This window comes from Chroicocephalus ridibundus, chromosome 2 (assembly GCF_963924245.1).
Source record: "Chroicocephalus ridibundus chromosome 2, bChrRid1.1, whole genome shotgun sequence".
Classification (NCBI taxonomy): domain Eukaryota; kingdom Metazoa; phylum Chordata; class Aves; order Charadriiformes; family Laridae; genus Chroicocephalus; species Chroicocephalus ridibundus.
The window spans coordinates 31,949,927-31,972,113 of NC_086285.1; the positions used below are offsets into that span (position 1 = coordinate 31,949,927).

Sequence of the window (22,187 nt, forward strand, 5' to 3'; positions counted from 1 at the left end):
TATAAAGGGGTGGGGGGAGAGAAGCTGTATTATAAGGAGAGACCAATCTCTTTTCTTCACTACTCACTCATCTCATTCCAATACCCAGCTTTTTACCTGGTTATGATCTAATTCTGAACTCTTGGTAGGCTAGGATTCAATTGAGTTAAAGATTTTTAAACTCACTGCCAGTCAACCTTATCATGAACTTTCATTATGTGCATGTAATTAATTGGGTCCAATGAACAATATCAGCACTGAGTTATAGACTTTTCCCCCCCACCATATAATTAGGATATAATTACCCACAGGATATCAGAATGATGCAAAACCTTTCCTCTAAATGTGCCCTCATTAGGAAACAAGTCTCAATGTACATTTATTCAATCAGTATGAATTAATTAAAACGTTACCGAAATAAAAGAGAGTAACATTAAAGTGTATCTGACATCTATTAAAAGACTATCACTTGAGATCTGCACACACAGTTTATAACAAAACTCATTTAACTTGAACAAAAAACTTCACCATACAACAGGCCCTATATACAGTAAACAGAAAACCAAAAAGGATTAGTTTTAAAGTTGACAGACTACATTTTACTAAAATATTTAAAAGTACTGCAGTGAGATATGAAAAACCTTTATATGGCATTGAATCTAGACAGTTATGATATGCACAGCATCAGCTGTGTGAGTTTCCCTATGGTTTCTTTTTCAGCTGAGAATGGAGCTTATCATATTTAGGAATAAGATTTGACAAGTTCCATTTTGTGCAGTTTTGAAGATGGGAGTCCTCTTATTTAACATAGACTAACACCTAACTTTCAGATGACCAGGCATTTAGGATCTCTCTCCAGCCATTAAGAGAAGGGACAGTATGAGAGGATCATGCCAGTCACTTTATTTTAGAGGAATCTCTTTTGTGTCTAAAGATACCCTAAATAAGTAATTTAGAACAGCACCTGAGCTGAGATGGTTATGTTTAAGGGGAAGAGAAATGTCACCCTTTGTGGCATTACAATCAGGAAGGGCAGTTTTTTTTATTTATTCTTCATAGTTGCAGCAGTGATTTTGGATGTCAATGGCACCTAGGAAATGGAAAAACAGGATATGAACCTGAACAAGAAATTGCTGCTGAGAGACCAGCTTGGTGGTTCTGGTGCTGTGAAATGCAATTTCTGAAAAAAATCTCTTTATCGCTGCAGAAAGAGTCGAGGCTGGACTTCACAAGAACTTGAGAAATGAGACATGCTGGATGAGAAAGGTAATAATATCAATTTCCTTAGTTCCACAAAAGAGAAAAGCTGAGAAGGGGTTTAGCCAGTATTCTTGAAGGAAAACGTCTGAGAATGCGTCTGAGATTAACTCTGACAGTTTCTGGAAGAAGTCTAGACTTCCAAAGTTACAGATGGAAGGGAGGGCCAAAACTTTTGGGATATCAAAGATACAAGATTTTCAACTTGTTGTTTTCCCACAATTCCTATAACTTGTTCTATGGGAGAAGGAGATATGTGGCATCTTTTCTGGTGCCTCAAAATACCCAAGGATAAACCTGATACAGAAAGCATGATGAATATCTGCTTTTCTTTACCTTCCACATATATGTAGCATTGCAAGAATATTATTGCTCAGCAGATCATTGAAGCTAAATGTGTGTCTTAGGTGAAAGGTCCTTCCACTGTAAGTTATTATCTGATATATCTGAACATATGATTCCTATCAAAAGACACACTTACTATTGTATCTTTAGACAATTTTGACATGGGTACATTCACTGTTTTTGCTGTCATTATTAAGTGTTGGTTTCACATACACTGAAGGAAGTATTATGCTTCTCAAAAGGAATCCCCATAACAGGAAATGAGATAAACTAATTAAAAAAATTACTAAGATAAATAGTAAGTACACTGTAATCAATCATTTCTAGGAGGAATTCTTATTTGCTAGGTCACTGATGTATTTTTTGTAATATAAGCGTACTCAGGATATTAACGTGTTTTGGAAGAACTAATAGATGAACAAATATACTACGAAATTATAAAGTTCCCATTAAATCACAGTAAAATATATTTTCCATTCCTAACAGCATACATTGTGCTGAAATACATGTCTTATATTGCATTATTAGTATGTAATACTGAAACATGATTCTGATACAGGAAAACATATTTACTTCTGCTTATGCCTTCAAAATTTGCAGATAAAACAAACCTATTCAAGGGTGATTTGACTCAAGTGGTTTTATATATCCTCTAAACAACTTAACTAAACTCCAATTGTGGAATGAAAATCTTAATTCCTCTATCCCTCTTCCTCTCCTGAAAAGAAAATGGAGTTACGCAAATATAATTGAAGATGAAATTTCATGCTGAGGCTTTATTCAGTTTATAAGAACGGTAAACAATAAATAACAATAAAATGAAAACAGTCCAATAACAAAATCATACTTTCTACATGTTATCTTTTTAAGTATGACCTAAAATCCTGAAAGTTAAATAATATAATGCAGAATGTAATGATCCAACCAACTTAAAAAAATATTTTACATTTATTATTCAGAACTTGTCCAAGTACTATCAAAATACTATTACAGACAAACTACAAAATTACTCTTAAGACTTTTCAAAAATGTTAAAAAATATGTCATAAATATTACAGCCAGCTTTCCATTGCGTTACCTTCATTGACAGCAACGGAATAGTCCCAGCTTACTCAAGTAGAGGGCCAAACTCTAGCATCCATCCATTAGCAGATTTATAAACAAACGGCCAAAAGGATTAATCAGAAAACAATTTACAATAGGTATGAATATTATTCTTACTGTTCAGAAACAGGTTTAAGATTAGAAGGTATATTTTCTTGTTTTTCCTCCCTGCAATAAACAATTCTTTCTTAAGTTCAAGCACTTCTCACTCGTATTATGAAATATATTTAAAGTAAGAGGACCACATGTCTGTTCTGTTATGAATATGATGATGCTATGACTTTCATCAGCGTAAAACATCCAATTTAATATATGAATACATAAGTTAATTCCAAAGTTCTTTTTTTCATGATAAACTGGTCAGCTCTTTTCTATACAACCCACACATAGCATGCATTTTTATTTTCATTGAATTGAGTTATTGTTTTTGTGGACAGAGAAATTTACTGTCCACGACTGCAGAATAAAATATACCATAATGTTGATGCATAGCTTACTGCAAGACCAGTGTCATCATTCTAGGTAACCTCCGGCTTAGATCAGAGACCTCAGCATTGCAGATATACAATATGCATCCCAAGCAAAAACCATCCATAAGAATAACTTCATTATTCTGGGAAGTTGGATCTATAAAAGATGTAAAATGTAGAAGTGTTCTGCCTATACAGTTTCTGGTAAGTACAGCCTGAGTAAAGTGATAAAACCTGAGTCAGCTTCAGTTATAATATGCCATACAGAGAGTTCATTCTCACACGAAGGAAAATGCAATATGCAGAGGAGAAAGCACACTTGTGCCTATAAACTCATCAGCCAGGATTACCCATTGTGTTTAGGGTTCACACAGTTCTGTGAATTTAACAAATGCTCTGGCAGCCAATCCCGGTATCATTATAGCTGTTACCTATGACAGAGGATTACATCTGAAATAAACACATGGACAACTCACCAATACTACTGGGCAGATTGATGTGGGTGGTAAAATATGGTCCTTCAAAGGTCCACAGTCACATTCAGGTTTTAGATGTGAAGCACATTTGTTATGCAACTACAGGAAGACAGAAAATGAAGACTCAAGTTAGACATTTTAATACTAAAGTCTAAGAAACTGGTCATGCCAGAATGGGGCCAACTTAATTAATCTAATTATTACTAGAGTACTACAAGGAAGATGAAACACACTGCAGTGGAAAGCCTCTTGTGGTTAACAAAACCAATGAACTTATATTGAAGCAAAAAACAGTGGATAAAAGTATTTTCCAGTTTGGAAATCGTATATGTGGTCCAGCACACAAAAGGAGAACATTGCATGGCAGAACAGTAACATCAGCATAGTGTTATGTTTGTGATCAAAACCTTTATTTCAGAAGACAGCTTCTTGCACTGTGTCAGGAACTTCTGTTCTACTACTAGTGGACAACCCAGGGTAATTCAGGGCAGCCTTTGGCATTATTGATATAACTCAGCTTCCTACCTGAAGTTATTAAAGTCACTACCGATTCAATTGTGATGCTGCAATATCTATGAAACTATCTATGAAATATAAGAGAATAATGTAGGAATATCTAAGAGCTTTAAGCTATATTGGGAAAAATTTGGTCTTGATTGAATCAATATTCAGGCTTCCATTGACTGCTGAGGAACCTTAATTCCTCTCCTTTTTCTTCTTTATTCGTAGCATTCATCCAATTTTCCTGAAAGCAATGAGTAGAGTTCTACTCTGAAAACATGGAAAGAATATCCTCAGGTCTGTGGGCTGCAAGAGTGTTGGCTTACTTCCCTTCCACTTAAAAAGGTGGAAGGGAAAAATGTGAATGTAACATCAATATAAAATGCCAACAAATAATGATATATTTATTGAAATATTTTGCATTAGTAATCTAGAGTTCTTATTGATATTTTAGGATTTAACTCAATCCAATGTCTCTAATTAGAATATTTCAACAGATATATCCAGTCATACAGTACAAAGGCACAGTTGTGTGCCTGGATTATGCAAAGCATTCACATTTAATTGGTATACTTCAAAATATTATTAGTGATAGCTACAATAAAAAACCACTTTCATATTGTGAAATTTGGTGTAAGTTTATTAGTTTGGGCTCAATGATCTGAAAGGTCTTTTCCAATCTAAATGGTTCTATGATTCTATTTCTGCATTGATTCAACAAACTGTGCATTAAGTTCTTCAGGTAAACATGCATTTCCTGTAGAGATGAATATTTCTTTTTTTGAGAAGACATGTACATTTGTATTGAAGAAAAATAATCAGGATAATAAATATGAGAAATTTTGAAGTAAAAATCTTACTTAACAAGTGATTTAACTAGTATAATAAGTAGCATACAGGATTAGTTCAAAAGCTTCAATGGCTGTTATAAAATCTGTAGTTCAATGTCTGCATCTGTAAACCACATTTTTCCAATGACTGATTCACTTTCCCTTAGAGATTTAACTATGTCAGTATGAACTCTATTAAAATTACAATAAAATTGTACCAGTTGCTCATGTATATAAGCTTTACCAATAATATGGTCTTCACAACGTTATCTGGTACAGTTAATGTTGACATAACGTTTCTGAATTTTGAACTGAATGACACCTCATATTAGCCTTGTCCATATTCATTTATACTGCAAAGTTACCTTTTCAGGCAGTTACTTAGCAACAGAAAATAAAAGTCTAACGAGTTTCGATTGTGAGGGTATTTTGGTAGCCCTGTAATCTAAATCATTTGTCATGCTAATTCTCTGCCTCAGTGGTAAGGCTACTTGTACCATAATTAATGCACACCAGGCCATGTTACATCAAATAAAAGTATCTTCGCACATTCAGTGGTAATTAGCAGCTTTGCTACTCGGTGGCATGCAAACTTATCTCTGAAAAAATAGCTTAATCTTCTTATTAGTCTCTGCTGATCTTTGACAACAGAATTGGCGCATAGCAGACAACAGAAATGGTAGTAGATACGTAACTTCAGTGAAAATAACACTTTGACAGAATGAAATAAAATAATATGCATCTCTTCTCAAAACAATGTTTTAGCAGATTTTAAATACATTTCCCCAAAAATCCCTTACCCCCAAAACCTAGCTTCTTTAGAATATTACCTCCCTCACAACCAGGTGCCTGCAAAGTAGGAAAAACCATATTTGCTGTAGGGAAAATGAGGAAAAAAACATTTACAAGACTGTGGTAGAGAACTACAGAGTATATGAAGAGATAGTCATGGGCCTGGCTAAGAACTCAGTATAACAAGTCTCCTTAGTGAAAAACATCTCTGAATTCTGGGATTTGATTCAGTTACTTGACATTATAACTGACCTTATTAAGTTGTAAGAAGGAGAGATATTTAAAATGCATGAAAGAAGCTCAGAATTAGTTGCGTAATAACTAGCATCCTCTTACATTACAAAAATATGTCAGCAACAAGCCCTAAATGTGGTGTTGTACAAAGAGTAGAAAATGTGTGAAGGATGTGATGATAATTATATAACCATCCATTCAAAAATCATGCATCTGATTGAATTTTAAAACACTGGGTTTTTTCAGTAATAAAGTTATTACTATTAGCAAAGAAAGTTATTGCAATAGAATATATAGAATGCACAGAAATGCAGGAAATGTGAATAGAAGACTGAAAAACAAATAATTTGCAGTATTTTTAAAACTTTAAAAATACTTATTTTTCACCTATGTGTCTACTTTACACCCGAAGCAATAAAAAAATTGAATAAAATATTAATAAAGTTATTTTGAAAATACAACATTACTTTTACAGAAAATGAAAATCTTTAAATTATGGATAGAAATACAGTTCCAAAATTATAAAACTCAGTGCCAACTGCCACATGCTCTTTTTTAGTTGGAATTTTGATAGATATTTAAACATTTAAATATGCACACAAGCACCTAAGATATTTTCAAAAGAATTTAGCCTCTTCCTTCACAGTGATTTCAATGATAAATCAGTCCTTGGTATTTCCTCAGTGAATATCAGTTCTTATAGAAGTCCTCTAAATCTTGATGTGTATCTTTGAGAGGTAAAAGGCCTTTAAAAATCTGGTCCAGGTTCACATGAAATAATGGGAAAATAATTTTTCTGATGAGGTACAGAATTTGCAACTTCCTACAACTTTAAGAGGGAGCCTTACATAATATGTATTTCTTGAATGATATACACATATTATACAGATGTGAACACTTCTATATGTAGAGTGGAATACTCTTATTTATCTACCTAAACACAGATAGCCATTGCCTACACTTAATTATCTGCATGCGAAAATTTTGGATTGGGTGCTTTACACTCTACATAAATTATCCAAATTTTGACAGCAATCTGGACTACATATTTGCTTTCTTCTAAAATATTGGTTTTTAAGTAATCACAACAGCTTATCACTGAAAGTATCCTGGATCTATTTTCTTTGATGATGTTTCATATTTTGTATTCTTGTGTTAAGAAAATATGTCATAAAACATCCAAACCTGTATGTTGAAAACAAACATTCACTAATGCCTTCGTCTCATATTATTATACAAAACACTGAACAAACAACTGCTGTTCTATAACAATAACAAAAATAATATCAGCAAAAAAAAAAATCAAAAACCCTAGAAGAAGGCTGAATCTCTCCCCATTCAGATTTAAATCCTGCCCCAGATAGGAACAGAAATACTGGCATTGCTCCTTCTAGCATGAAGATCTCACTTATAAGGGCAGTGTTCCTTGAATGTCATTAGTTCCAGTTATTGGTTCCTGCTGAATAAGGAGCGCACAAAAGTTGTATATATTAGACTTGGTGCACAGATTAGTATATTATCAAGATGTCTCTGCTATTATTCCCAGACACTTGAAATCACTGTATCCTACCAGATGTCCTCAATTTTATTTGCCTGTCAGCACACCACAAATTAGGATTTTGCCCTAGTGTCACAGCGACCTTGACTTCCCCCAGTACTGAAAATCCTTTTATAATCTTTCTGTAATGTAGATTGGGAATTTGGCTCTTTAGAATGACATATATTATTTCCATTTGTATATTGTCTTGAAGCAGAGTGGACCTTTAAGTGTATTTGCTTGCAACAATTAAGGACTCCTGTGAATATTCTGCATATACCACTTCTTAAATGCACACTATCCATTCCTGATGACAAAAATTAATGAGACCTTTTGAATTATGAGGCTATAAAAAAGATACGCAGATTTTTGTCTCTCTAACCTGTGCTAAAGGTTTTACTATAGTATACTCACTGTGATCTGACACCAAACACAGTGAAGTCCAGTCAAGCCTTGGTAACATTTTATAGTTTTGTGACACTTATCACATTTTGTTGGACAATTTCCTTCTACCCAGAAATGGTGCATTACCTGCAAAAGAAAAGTGTGGATATACATAGAGTTACTAAATTAACAGGTAGACGGCGAATTAATGCTACCCCGAACTTACATCAGTATTCTTTTTGGACTTCACATATGTTTTGATGCAAGACGCAGGAGCTCTTGAGACACAGCGCTCATGGACTGTATACTTGCAAACTGAAAAAAGAAAACACATTAATAGATGTCAAGACAATGGTGCTTCTGACTACATTTTTATGAAAGAAAAAACATTACCAGCATGCCATCTCTATATAATCAATCCAATCAGTCAATGAAAACTCAAACTAGACTGCTTTTTCCATGGAATACAAAAGGCCAATTAGAACAGGAAATATTATGCAAGTGAGAAATCCAAGAATGCACTATCATTGCATAACAGGAAATGCTTAATTAAATCAGAGCTCGCTAAATTTTTTCACAATAATTCCCAAATGACAAAAATATTAAAGACAAATTGATGACTGCCAAATGGTTTGGTGTCATTTGCTAGTAGAAAGAAATCTATATTTTACAAACTATAGGCATGAGAGCAGCTGGCAAGCACAAAAATAAAAGCCAATGAATTTATGTTGTTCCTTCTATTGATTTATAAATTTTAAATGGCTGATTAGTCCATTTTCAGATAGCAATTGTTTTCATGCATTCCATGTAATCACTCCAACTTTAACTCTTACTTTCCCAAACACTAAGTCCTAACAAGCATTTTTTTACAAACCCCTCCACACCAGTTTTAGGTAACTACTATTGTTGATTGGGTCTGTAAAGATCACACTAGCTGCATTTGGAAAGCACACCAGCATCAGGGTACAATGCAAAGCTCTCCTGACTTCAACTATACAACTCCGCCTAGATGAGGAAATAACGCTACAGCTTATACCTGTATTCAGTAGAGTCAACTATTAAAAACTGAGAATGAATTTCTCCCTGCATGGTACATGTCTCACGCTTTTGACCTCGAGAGCAATTAAGCACAAAGTACTTCTAAACACCTTGCTTGCACCTATTACACAAACCCAGTGGGAGGTGCAGCCATTAATCAGACAAACTGCAGGGAGTAACATTGTTGATTGGACCATGGAGGGATGGTGAAGCCCCCTGCAGTTTCCCCTTTTTTTTTTTCCTCCCACACAATCTAAAATGCAAATAATGAAATCTATAGCAGTGCTTTGAAAATATATTGGAGAAAAAGCTTAGCGAGATAAGGAAATAGTGTAAGAGTTTTATAAGTAGACTCATGCCCCTTGCTGCATGAAGTAACTGAAAAGAGCATGTGGATGTTCTTCAGATACTCTGGGACCATTGTTCTCACCAAGTAAATGCCAAGCACAATAACAAATACATTTTGAAGAGGTACATTGCAACAGAGAAAATTACAGCTCTCGAAAGGCTGGTCTTTTTGGGACCGTTTACTTTTGTGTTACTCATCTGCACATTTCTGATAACTACTGAAGTAGATGATCTACATTATTAGCTCAATAGAATTTTCTCTTTCAAACATATAGAGGTCTTATATTTCTTCACAAGGATTGAGTTTACATCAGTCTGACATAAAAGAATATAAAGGAAGGTAACATTTCAAGATCTAATAGTCAATTCAGCATTATATATATTCTAGTTACTGTCATCAGCATTTATTAATCTGAAGTTATGCAATTTCTATTTGTTTGAATTTTATTAAAGTAACTCTTGCATTCCATAGTATTGTGAATGGAATTTTATGATGTGAAAACCTATACATGAAGGATTTACATCTGAATTATGTTTTAAAGAGATCTGTGGCCCTCAGAGAAGAGAGAAATGTCTGATTCCAAAATCCTCATTCGTTCAGACTAATCTCAAATTAAATCAATAGAACTGTACAGGCAGAAAGGTCCTGATCAGCTGTGATGGGCTATCTTTCATACCAAAAATGGAGAAATAAGTTACACTAAGAAACTGACTAATTTATCAAAGAGAACAATGAAAGGTGACTTGATACCATCATGAGAAGAATACAGTGGGTACTAAAGATATCATTAATCTAATGGAGCAGAGCATAACACGAACCAATCATTGGAACCATCTACCAGATACATTCAAATCAGAAAATAGGTCTTTGTTAAAAAAAGATGATCAATCATTGGAACACCACAAAAGAAAGATATGGATCATCCATCTCTTGAAACATTCAAACAGAGACAAGGTATCTCAGGAAGATTTGGTTTCTCGAGATAAAAGTTAAGAGCTGGTCAAACACAGATTATTAGGAGATACATAGATATAACAAAAGGAATTGAACTGTAGAAACTGCATCTAATAGTCTAATGAAGGTCAAATTAGATGCAGTAGTTCTGTGTTCCTTTACCTTAAAATCTATAACTGGGTAATGTGTGAAAGGATGGCAAGACTGAGATTTATGGTTACAAACCAAGTAAATATACAGAACTTCAGAGGTGTTACAGAAACTTGATTTCTGGGAAACTGGGATTTTGACTTTCACAATTAATGAAACAAGAATTCTGTGCAAAATTTGAATAAACAAATATGGGACTTAGATGCTAGTAAAGCTGATAACTATTAAAGAATAAGAATAATTATTAATAAATACATAAGCATGATATTCAGTTAGAGAAAAAAAAAGACAAAAAAAAAAGAAAGAAAAAAGCAGCAAACTCCAAAGGAAACTAACACTGAGAGCTATTATTATACAGAAAACTCCGTCAAACAACAGCTTTGAAAACCCAATATCCTGAAAAAATTAAAAATGGAACCTTGAGTGTTCAAGCATAGAAGACAAAGAGGGAGACACCACTGTGCTGGCAATGGGTTTGTACCGGGAAGCTACTAGTTCTTTGTTATGCAGCGAGCGCAACATTTCTAGGAATAGACATGTATGCAAATGGACACTGAAATGCTTATACTCACAAGAACAGCAGAGACCTTGCTTGCCTACTCCGATTAGCATGTTCAAACAAAGATTACAGTAGGCAGGCTTGTTAAAGTGTTTCAGTCTCCATACATGCTGCCCATCATCTTTCACATTCTGCACAGGACATAAAAGAAACAGATTTCACTTAATAAAATAAACAATGAAATATGTAAGTCCCAATAAAAATTGGAGATTAACTCAAGAACGTAAAAGACAAGCTGTTACTTCATTTAATACTCTGCACCAGATCACAGTATAATCATTCTAAATACACAGGCAATGACATAATAAAAAACTCTTTAGAAGCTCATGGATGTCCGTGTGTTTCAAAAACAACTCACAAAAACACCAGGTTGCTGTCACTACCGCAACACAATGCTAACAATAAATCTAGGCTGATACTAAATTACAATGAGTATTAAAATTTGTTCTAGACTAATTCTAAAAATAAAGATGCCACAGGTTAGAAGGTAAAACTCCCCAAAATGAACAATAAAAAGAATTTTTGAAAAAAATATAGAGGTATTTTTAATGACCTTTAGAATTAGGGACGTGTATCTACATATGTGAAATGGGAAATCTAACCACACTACAATAATACCTACCTTAAGCCCACATTTTTCAGTTAACTGCAGCACTATGCTCAAATCTTGCATGAATAGACTGATCGGCACTTACAACTCAGGGGCTCACTGTAACGCATGTGTACAACTAAAATATTATCAAATCATTTACGCTTATGAAAGCAAGCTTTCAGTTGCATGATTCTCCTTTTCCTTCTTAATGGAATAATTCTGAGACCTCACTCTTATTAGAAGGTTTTTCAAATGATGTGCACTTGGACAGATGTTAAATTAATTCTGTAAGTTCCAGGTTTCTTGGCAAGTGCGGCCATCAGGCTTTTTGCTTTTTGCAATCAACAGAGGTTTTGAATTTAAAAAAAAATTAGATTAACCTAATGTAATATCACTGTTTTTTTATTTATTTATTTTATTTTATTTTTTATTTTTAACAAATATCCCATGGAACAATGGCAGTTAATGTCTGTCAGCTGGAAATGGACTGCAGTAGTTTGATTCTTCATTGTGTATTACTGAAACACTATGGTCATCTTGATTATTTCATTACCAAAAAAGAAATTTTCACATAGCTAAAAGAAGCCACATCAACCTCTAGTTCTCGGAAGCCACATCAACATCTGGTTCTCCTCCAATTTCTGATTTCTCAGATCAAACTACAAAAAAACTTGTCATCATATTTATACAGTGTTCCTGACTAGATCTTCAATAATATGATGGTTTTCACTGATAAGGACAGTCAAAGTAAGTCAGGGGACATAAATTTTACTAAAAAAATCAGTTTTCTCCTATGTTAGCGTATGCTGCATGAGTTATGTCCTTAAAAATCAGTATTGCTCTATTGTAAGAGTCAGCCATTAATGACAAGTCAAAGATGATGAAGACTACTTCATCCTTGTAGGAAAAAGTCCTGAAGAAAAATTAGCACTCCAAGAAACTAAGAATGTTTGGTTCAAAGCCAGGTCTGAGCCAGAACACAACTTTGAATAATTCCTACAAATTACCTAGAAACAAAAGGAACTGAAATCAGCTGGAATATTTTTTATCTATTGAGATATCAGGATCACAGCCTAGAGTGGAGTTCCCCCAACATTCTCAGCAGGAGTTCAAATGCCATCTCTGACAGCTGGGCAATGTCAGGGTCCCCTTTCTGCAGAAACAGCAGAGCAGATGCCTAATGTGGGATTCTCGGGCTGGCAAAGAGTGTGGAAGTTTTCCAATTTCCCCTGAAGAAGCAGAAATAGATTCTGCAGCTGTGAAGTACTAGAAGGGTGTCAAGCTCCTTCATGACTGGCAGCTGAAGAGGATGTATTTCATTAAATGGACCTCTGTAACTTCTATTTTTCTTTCCATCTTACTATCACATTCCACACATCTTTGAAGTACTGTTAAACTACAATATAACATGTGAGTTTCAAGTCTTCTGAAAGGAGACAATTATTCACTAGACAATAAAGACCATGTAAATCCTTCTGAGGAAAAAAACAGTAAACAACGCACACTTTCATTTTAACTTTACTCAGGTCATCAAAAGATAGATTCATAAACCACAAACACTTAAAATGCAAGCAGACCAGCTTTCCTCAGAAAAATATTTGCTATTTATGAAAATTAACAAAAATTCATAATTATGCATAAGCTTGCCCCTCTTCCACATTATTTTTGTGTTACTTTTTCATTTTAATTTTATTTTTAAAGAATGGCCATTACATGTGAATATGTCGCTTCTTATTTGAACAGAACATATGGACTAACTTAGCTGGCATTTTCCTTATCAGAAAAACAAACAAGTCTTGATGTGGGTGTTCTGCCAATTAAAACACTTAACTGTGTTACAGACTGCAACTGATGCAAATCCATTACATAAACACAATGCACTTTTGGAAAATAGCAAATTAAATTTTTGCTCTTGTGCACTGCCAAAAATAAGCAATAAAGTGCTGCATATGATTATGCATGCACATAACTTTTTAAAACACTGCCGAGTAAAAAAAAAAGACATAATGTGAAACAAAGCCCCTTCAATGCAAGTCTTTAAGTATGAATAAAATCCAGAATTCTGACACATCAGTGCATTTACTGACATTCACTCATTTTGCTTCCATATCCTGAGAAAGAGTTTAAAAACAAATAGTCATTAAGAAGATCTCAAAGCAGGGCAGGTACAGTAAAAAACTCTTCCTCACTTCATTATACATCACTGAAAATGAAGCCTCCATATGCCATACTCAGACTTTAGCATATAATGACAATAGTAACATTTATTTTGTTAACAATGGTTCTCTCAACTTATGGTCTTGAACCTTCTACCATGGATTTGATTGACAAAAGGACCTGACCTTAAAAAGCAAGTCAACCATGGAAGAGCCAGCCTTAGAATTAGTGGAAAATTTTATGCAGTCACAGAATTTAGCTACACATCCCTAATCTGGTTTAATATTAATTTACTTCATCTTTTTAGATATTAGTAAATAAAGTTAGCGAAAGAGATCTTAAGATTTCAAGCACGAAACTCAAGATTCTGAGACTTAAAAAGGTAATGAAATAACTGATAAATTTTCATCCTAGCAAGTACCCCCTCTTACAACAGCTACAGAGTGTATGGAATACCAGCATGCTCAGTCTTTTCTATGAGAAGAGTCAGTAACAAGCAACCAAGGGAGAAGGATGTTAGCAAGTCTACTAAGTTATTCTTTCACTGTTTACTGTTATTTTCATTTATTTTAGAAATATTTACATGATTTGAAGACATTTTTATGACTGATCTTTGGGTATTGTTCAGTCAGGGGGAAGGTGACAGAAGTGTCCATTATACACAACCTTTTAATACAAATGCAGTTCTGTTCTTTGCTGGCTCTCAGCAAAGAATTCATGTCAGGTTTTATCATAGAATCATAGAACAGTTTAGGTTGGAAAGGACCTTAAAGACCATCTAGTTCCAGCCTCCCTGCCATGGGCAGGGACACCTCCCACTAGACCAGGCTGCTCAAAGCCCCATCCAGCCTGGCCTTGAACACTGCCAGGGATGGGGCATCCACAACTTCCCGGGGCAACCTGTTCCAGTGCCCTACCACCCTCAGAGTAAAAAAATTTTTCCCAATATCTAACCTAAATTTGGTTTAGGGAGAGGGTGTTCTAAGTCTTCTGGTTCAACTGCAGAGGGATTAACCTCATTCAAGAGACAGGGTTCGGTAGGGTTCCTCAAACTTCTGAGGTATTTTGTGTGTCTCCATATGCGTGCTGAAGAAAGGAAAAAAAACCTAAAAATCACTTCCTCAGCCTTCATTCATGTATCCAGTGTACTATCCTGATCATCCAGAAATCCTTAAACATTAGTATGCACATAAGAAAATGACAGCATAGAAAAGGGAGCCCAGGAGGGGAAATGAATTTGTTTAAACAAGCTTTATAATTAGCCACACTACCATGATTCCCTGTCCCTAAATTGGTAGTCACCTGTCATCTGCAGAGACTGCAATGCTGCAGAAATTACATTCTAAATTATGATAAATTTGTATCCTGCATGAAATACCATTTACTTTACACTTATACATAGAACAGGTTAGTTACTCTTGACTTCTCTTGGGTTTTTACAAACCCACAGGCAAAAGGAAAGGAAGGACCACAGCAAGGAAAGGCATTTGCAAACTTCCCGCAAAGAAGTGGGAGCCAGCGCAGCATAAAAGTAGGCAGCACTGTCAAGAAAAGATGTGCACTTTTTTAGCACCTCCTGCTGTGAAATCTCACAAAGCATTAAAACTACCCCCTCTGCTGGCAATGCCATGAAACGATACTGGTAAAATAGCTCCCGTTACCGCTTGGGGTGAGCGCTTCCCAGCTGGTAAGGAGCTGGCACAGAGGGTAAACTACAGCCTCTTCTAACAGGGGCTTGGTTTTGACCTCTGTACATATGGAAATAGCATACAGCTCATCAGCACCTCAGCCTTTTAGAAAACTCACCTGCCAAACTTGAGATAGGACTTATAAAAATACAATATAATAATGTAATATACAGTGTAGGAAGCAGTATTTCCCAAGTGTGGATTCACACTCGAGTATTACTCCCATAATTAATCAAAAAGGTTAAAAAAGAGCTACCTTTTAAATTCTTTGAGTGTAATAGCACAATATTTGCTTCCTGAAGATCCAAAATAAGATTGTAAGAGTATTTCCTTCTGATTTAATTGAAGCATAGTCACACTTCAACACAAACGTGCCTGTCTCATTGAGATTTACCTTGATTTAAAAGATGAAATGGGTTGAAAATTACAATTAGTGACTTAAAAGAAAGGCATAGTGGCCTGGTTTCAGATTATTGATGACTTTACGAAGCATTTACTGTTGTTACATTTTCTCTCTCATCTTACGGCAGCTTTTCAGCAACTGTACAATACCAGATACAGTGCAACCATGACATCTAGTGGCCAGTGAAGAGGGAACAAAATACTTTCCATTCCTAAAACATGGGAGTTTTTTTACAAACTAGCACTCGTGAACTTGCAGTTTATACCTACTTCTTGTACAATCACTGACAGAGTTGACAGTAATGATCCGTTACAAGAGAAGTGAGACCAAAATATCTGGCATGGAATTACTGTAGAAGAGAAATCAAGTGCTTTTATTAGAACCGGGTGGAATAATGTCATGCATGTGAGGAACTTCTAGCAAAGGGCACAGTGTTCATGGGCTGACAAAAACCCTTAGGAGCAACCTGTTATTAAAGCAGCTTTTTGTGACCTGATTACAGAGGACATTTTAAGAAATGCTAGGAGAGTCAATGGAGTAACTCTCAAACTGCACTGACAATTTTGATCTACTTTAATTAACACAGAATGAAATAAAAAGCTCAGAAATTCCAAAGGTTTCTACTGTGGAGGAGTAGAATAAATAGCTTAGTGGTCACTAGTGTGGAATAGACCACTTACCAAAAGTGTAACTATCAACAAGGAGTAGTAATGCAGGGACATCTCTGTCCAATCCGTGTTGGATGAGAGACAAGCAAATTATTGCCTTAAGCAATAATAAATTTGGAAACTTGAAGAGGACTGTGAAAAATTGCAGGCTGAAGTTTGACACTCAGCAAAAAAACTCTACCTCATACATTTATTATTAAAAATTGCACCACATAAATAACAATTTCCTCTATAGTTACCTACTTTTTTTTTTCCTTCGTGAAATTCTCACTTTTCATGAGAGAACTTCTTGGAACAACTTCCATGAAACTGGCACAACTAAATACCTCGGAGTAAGAACTATGGGCCTTAAAGACAAAAGTTTCAGTAGAATCATAGAATCACAGAATGTGTTGGGCTGGAAGGGACATTTAATGGCTATCTAGTCCAACCCCCTGCAGTAAGCAGGGACATCTTCAACTAGGCCAGATTGCTCAGAGCCTCATCCAGCCTGGCCTTGAATGTCTCCAGGGATGGGGCCTCCACCACCTCCCTGGGCAACCTGTTCCAGTGTCTCACCACCCTCATTGTAGAGAGCTTCTTCCTAACGTCTAATCTAAACCTACCCTGCTCTGGTTTAAAACCATTGCCCCTCGTCCTATCGCTACATGCCCTTGCAATCAACCCCTCCCCAACTTCTTATAGGCCTGTAATTCTGCGGTACAGAACACCCTCAGCCACTGCTAAGAGGGAAAAGCGTAGTCATCCAAGTACAAATAGATTATATACGTAAACAATTTCAAGGTCTCTTCTCACAAAACAAATGTCCAAACAGCATGTGTATCACAGGACCCCTATAGAATAAGAATCAATTGAGTTCTTATTTAAATTCTTTGTCTTTTACTGAAATTGTTTGTTTAGCACACCAACTGCCTTGAAAAGCACCAGAATAAGAATACATTGTTTCTATCCTGGAACATTCCCAGAGATAAAAGTGTTTATTTCTAAGTTCTACCTTCACAGCAACTCTAAACACAAGTTTTAGGAGGAAATAGAAAGCATAAAACCCAATAAACTGGCTATTTTGGTTGATTTCCTAGAGAAATGAGACTTACTGATGCTCTTTGTCCCTTTATCTCCATGACACTAAACTGTTCCAGCAACTTTTTTTTAATTTTAATTTTACAATTTTTTAATTTTAATGAAACAATTTTAATTTAATTCAGTAATCTCAACTACATTTGAGAGAGCACTAGGAGTTTCCTGAAAGTCTACAAAACAGGCGGGCGGTGGGGGGGTGGGGAGCAGAGAGAGAGAGATCAGAAGGAAAGTCAGGAAAATTTCTTTGTTGTTTTTTTTTAATTTGGCAACAGCTGTTTGGCCAATATTTCTAGTAACACTCTAACACTCATGCCTCTTTCAGAAGGGGATTACTGATGAAGTCACAGGCCAAAGACCACAAACCTGTGAGAAATTAGGCTATCTCAACCCCACTGTTTATAAACACTAACTTGTTTATTCTTTCATATTTGCATAATATAGTTCTATATTTCACTTAAATGCATATATGATTTTTTGGGGGATTATTGTAACTAAAGCATCTAATATAGTATGTAATAAAAACTGATTGAAAGGCTTTAAATTTAATATAAAACTTTTACATGATATCTGACCTTTTTATCTAGCTCTTAGAGGAAACTAAAGATCAAGTACAAACAATGCAGCTGAATTCTGAAGCTACTATGGCAAATCTTCAGCTGAAATAAATTAATGTAACTTCACTGATATTAGCGTAAAAAGTTACACCAGCTGAGAATCTTGTATTGTTTGTACAAGCTCAGAATTCACTGGTATCACAAATTTTTTTTAAAAACAAACCATGGTGACGATTCCTTGTCACTATCATACTGGATGGGCTCTGAAATTGATATCTTGGATTTAAAATTTCATCATTGTCAGAGTTTAGCATAGAGCCAAGCATAGTTGACTAAAGTTAAAAGAATGTGAGAGAATCGTTTGGTTGTTTTTCGGGGGTTTTTTTGTTGTTATTTTCAACATGTGGAGACTACCTCTAAGCAGTATAAACCAGTACGTTATGCCTTTTATTTTCACATACCAGTCAGCCTGCAGAAAATTCTGAGATATCAGAACTTTATTATCTGATTACTGAGTCCAAAAGACTCTCCTCTTACTTTTCATTATCATAACTAAAATGAGAGAGAAAAACAGGCAGAAAGCAGAGTCCTGGGAAGCTAGGTTTGCAAAAATCTAACAACAGTGTGTGAAAAGAAAGAACTTTCTTTTCACAAAATAGCATTCCACTAATGGGAAGGATGCACTGGAATGAAGAGCTTGGGTAACACATTAGATGCTGTAAAACCATCAAAAGCATGCTATCAGTTTACACAATGTTAAATAAAAATGGCCAGGCATTAAAGAGTTTTAACTTTCTTGATTTAACTTTTCAGTGTCCTAAAATGCACTTAGATTTGATCATTTATAACTGTGTACAAACAGAAATAGTAACTTTTTGTCGGTTTGATGGAAAATTTAAAAATCTGACTTTCCTCTACATAATACATGAGTGGTTTAAGAAACCAAGAGCACTTTTAAACACGAAAAGAAAAATGGGAGCCCTTTTGGAGGATGGCATAATTTCCTGGTAAATCATTAGCAAATGTCTAGCAATGCAACTTATACAGTTCTGTAGGTAATGGACTTCATTCACAGTAAAGCAAAATATTAAAAAAGCATCGAAAGCAAGCCCCATCCATTTTACTGCAGCTTTCAACTAATAAAACCATGCTTATTGATCAAAAAGATATTTAGCATATTTTTTCACAACTGTTCATTTATGTCTCTCCAACACAAGAAACACACAGTGTTTCTTGATGACAGAAACACTGGGCCATGCTGATACCAGACTACAGAATTTTGATCACTGTTTAATGCATTTTTATTATTTCCATAGCAAAGCTACACACAGAAAGATAAATTATCTAATAACTAGTGAAAATACTCAAAAGGATAAAATATCTGATAACATGCATTTACATACCTTCTTTCTAATCACATAGCTGTTGCTCTAATATGAAAATAAATCTCTACAGAAGGATCTGCATTAATTTATCATGGAATTTAAGTTTCAAATTTAGAAAGAATAAAGTGTAGATGCTGAAAAATACTCTCAGAACAGCTACATTACCTGTCACAAAAGAAAAATCTGTACTCAAAATTACTACCAGTTATCTGCTATACTGATTGCTTGAGAGCATTTGCTGCCTTCAGAGTAATTCTGTGGAATGGAATACAGCCTGAAAAAGATTTTTGTTTAATGATAGGGAAGTAATTTCACATTTTTGTTCCTCGATCACACATACAGAATTAGGGAAATAGTACTTACAGTGATCCAAATGTACTGAAAGTTATCCTCAATTCAGATATTTAGCTGGTAATTTGATTAAAAAGATTTTGCAAGAATTTTAGATATTCTGCTAAAAGCACTGTTTTGTTGCGTACTTCCCTAAGGAAGGTCTCAGTCTGACCATTCTTTGAGAAAATAAAATACTATAGAGCAACTACAGCACCCTAAGTTACTTCAGAAATTATTTCACCTCAATATCTGAAAAAGACTTCAGAAAAAATTAATAAAAATGTTTTATATCAAATAACAGAAAAGCATCTGAAACATATGCTAAGATGCATGTGCTCAAAATTAGCTCAAAAACAGGACAGCAGGTGGCACCGGCAACATGCCAGCATTAAAACAGCTGTGTTGAACTGGTATAAAATTAATCATATTACATCTGTCTTATCTTTAATGTGAAGTTGTAAATGTACAGAGCATAAGCTCTTCTTTAATAACACTTTATCCTTTGGTGTAAGTGTTCTCTTTGATGTTGCTGTTTAGTATAGTTTATTCAGATAGTTACAGAGGCGGAAGAACTATCTTCACAGGGATGTATCATGACAGGACAAGAGCCAACTGGCAATAATTTCTGCATAAGAAATTCCATCTGCACCTGAGAAAAAAGCTCTTTTCCTTGAGAACAACTAACACTGGAAGAGGCTGCCTGCAGAAATGGTGGCATCCACCGCACTGGAGTTATTCAGGACTGGGCTTGACAGGGCCTTGGATAACTCAATCTGCAGCCCTGCCTTTAATAAGAGGCTGGACCAGGTGATCTCCAGAAGTTCCTTCCAACCTAGATTGCTCTGTAACTCCGTGTGGTTAGGCCACACAACACAGCACCATGCTGAGAAGCCTAGACACTGCTCCAAACCAGCTGTAACATACACATGGGCAGTAAAACATTCTTAACAGATACAACTGCAGGTAGGAATTAACAATATGCTGTTAATAGGACAAATTAATTAGCTTTTTACAACTTCCCGCTCCAGAGCTGGCTCATTTGGTGTTGCTTAAAACATGCTAATATACCCCTGACTTTGAAGACTTCCATCCTTTGCATGTCATTCAGCCATAGTGAAAAAAAAGAAAAGCCATTCTTTATATAGGCCACAGAGAAACTAACCTGAGGGCCACAGCTGACATGTAGGCATAATCTTCACACATTTATGTTGATACTTACATTCTCTAACCCAAGGAGGACTAAGAGCGGGATTGTTGTCATTCCTCCTTGGATCCACTCTTCTAGAGAAACTGTGCCATCATGATCGTAGTCAATTTCTTCCATCATTTCATGAAGGATCTATACAGTTTAAGAAAAAAAAATCTCATCAATTCCATATTCTAATAAAGCATGAAGACACGAGCAACTCTCCATTTCCCTCATCGGCATGCAAAAAGTAAGGAAATACTATTTGTATGGCACCTGTATTAAAATGAGTACTGACAGTTCAGAATATGCAGTGTGATATTCCTATTTACATTTTATTATCACCTAAAGTTACCAAACCAAGCTGTGTCCCCTTATGTACTTACTATGTACAATAGAAATAAGAGGTAGTTACTTTTAAGAAATTTTCAGAGAAAAAGCAGTTGTGTTATGAATGTTAATTACTACATACACTGAAGAAAAGCCTTAAACTGTAGCAAGAATGTTTCACAGATCAGACTTAATCAGAAAAAGACTCACAAAAGTGCTAATTGACAGTGTCATAGTAGAGCACAGACTACTATTTTTTCTGTTTTACTAATATATAGAATCACATGTTGACATGAAATAACACAACATGACTAAATGCCATCTCTAGCAACATTAAAAACCTGTGACAGAACGGATGCTTACTGGACTCAGTTCTGTAACATCCCATTCAAGGTATTCTGCAACATGCATCATTTGAGCAATGATATTTTCCAGCTCCTACAGATGAAAGAAGAAGAACAATAATATTTAATGTGATATTATAAAGACAAATTCTGCTGCAAGCAACTTGTAATTCAAACATATTGCATTCAGTGACACTGTTTCATCAATGTTCCTAATGAAATGTCTTTTACGCTGGAAGTTGTCCACTCTTAGGTGAATCCGCTTCACTAGCAAAACATCAGGCATGGACCACAAAGCACGCAGGGAGGTGAAATGCAGCCCCACAACCAAAGGACAGCCTCTGGGTTGAAAGCAGTAATAGATTCTTCCTTCCTAGATGTCGATTCGATCATTGGTTTCATGATCTGAACTCCACCCTGTGATATAACAATGTAAGGTTCTTCAAATTCTAGGACCCTAATATTTTTTTGGAAAGCAATTGTATAATTAAGAACTTCCTAATGGAAA

General features: G+C 35.2%; 1 protein-coding gene across 8 annotated transcripts in view; it reads right to left on the minus strand.

Moving 5' to 3' along the window:
• The window catches only part of DGKB (diacylglycerol kinase beta), a 379,831-nt gene that overhangs the window by 238,982 nt on the left and 118,662 nt on the right, over positions 1–22,187 (minus strand). For all 8 annotated transcript variants that reach the window (XM_063324934.1, XM_063324933.1, XM_063324935.1 and 5 more), the window contains 6 exons: positions 21,699–21,773; positions 21,039–21,158; positions 10,973–11,090; positions 8,136–8,224; positions 7,940–8,056; positions 3,632–3,730 (listed from right to left, as the gene is read on the minus strand). In XM_063324934.1, the coding sequence (XP_063181004.1) occupies positions 3,632–3,730; positions 7,940–8,056; positions 8,136–8,224; positions 10,973–11,090; positions 21,039–21,158; positions 21,699–21,773 (618 nt within the window). The remainder of the gene's footprint in view (positions 1–3,631; positions 3,731–7,939; positions 8,057–8,135; positions 8,225–10,972; positions 11,091–21,038; positions 21,159–21,698; positions 21,774–22,187) is intronic.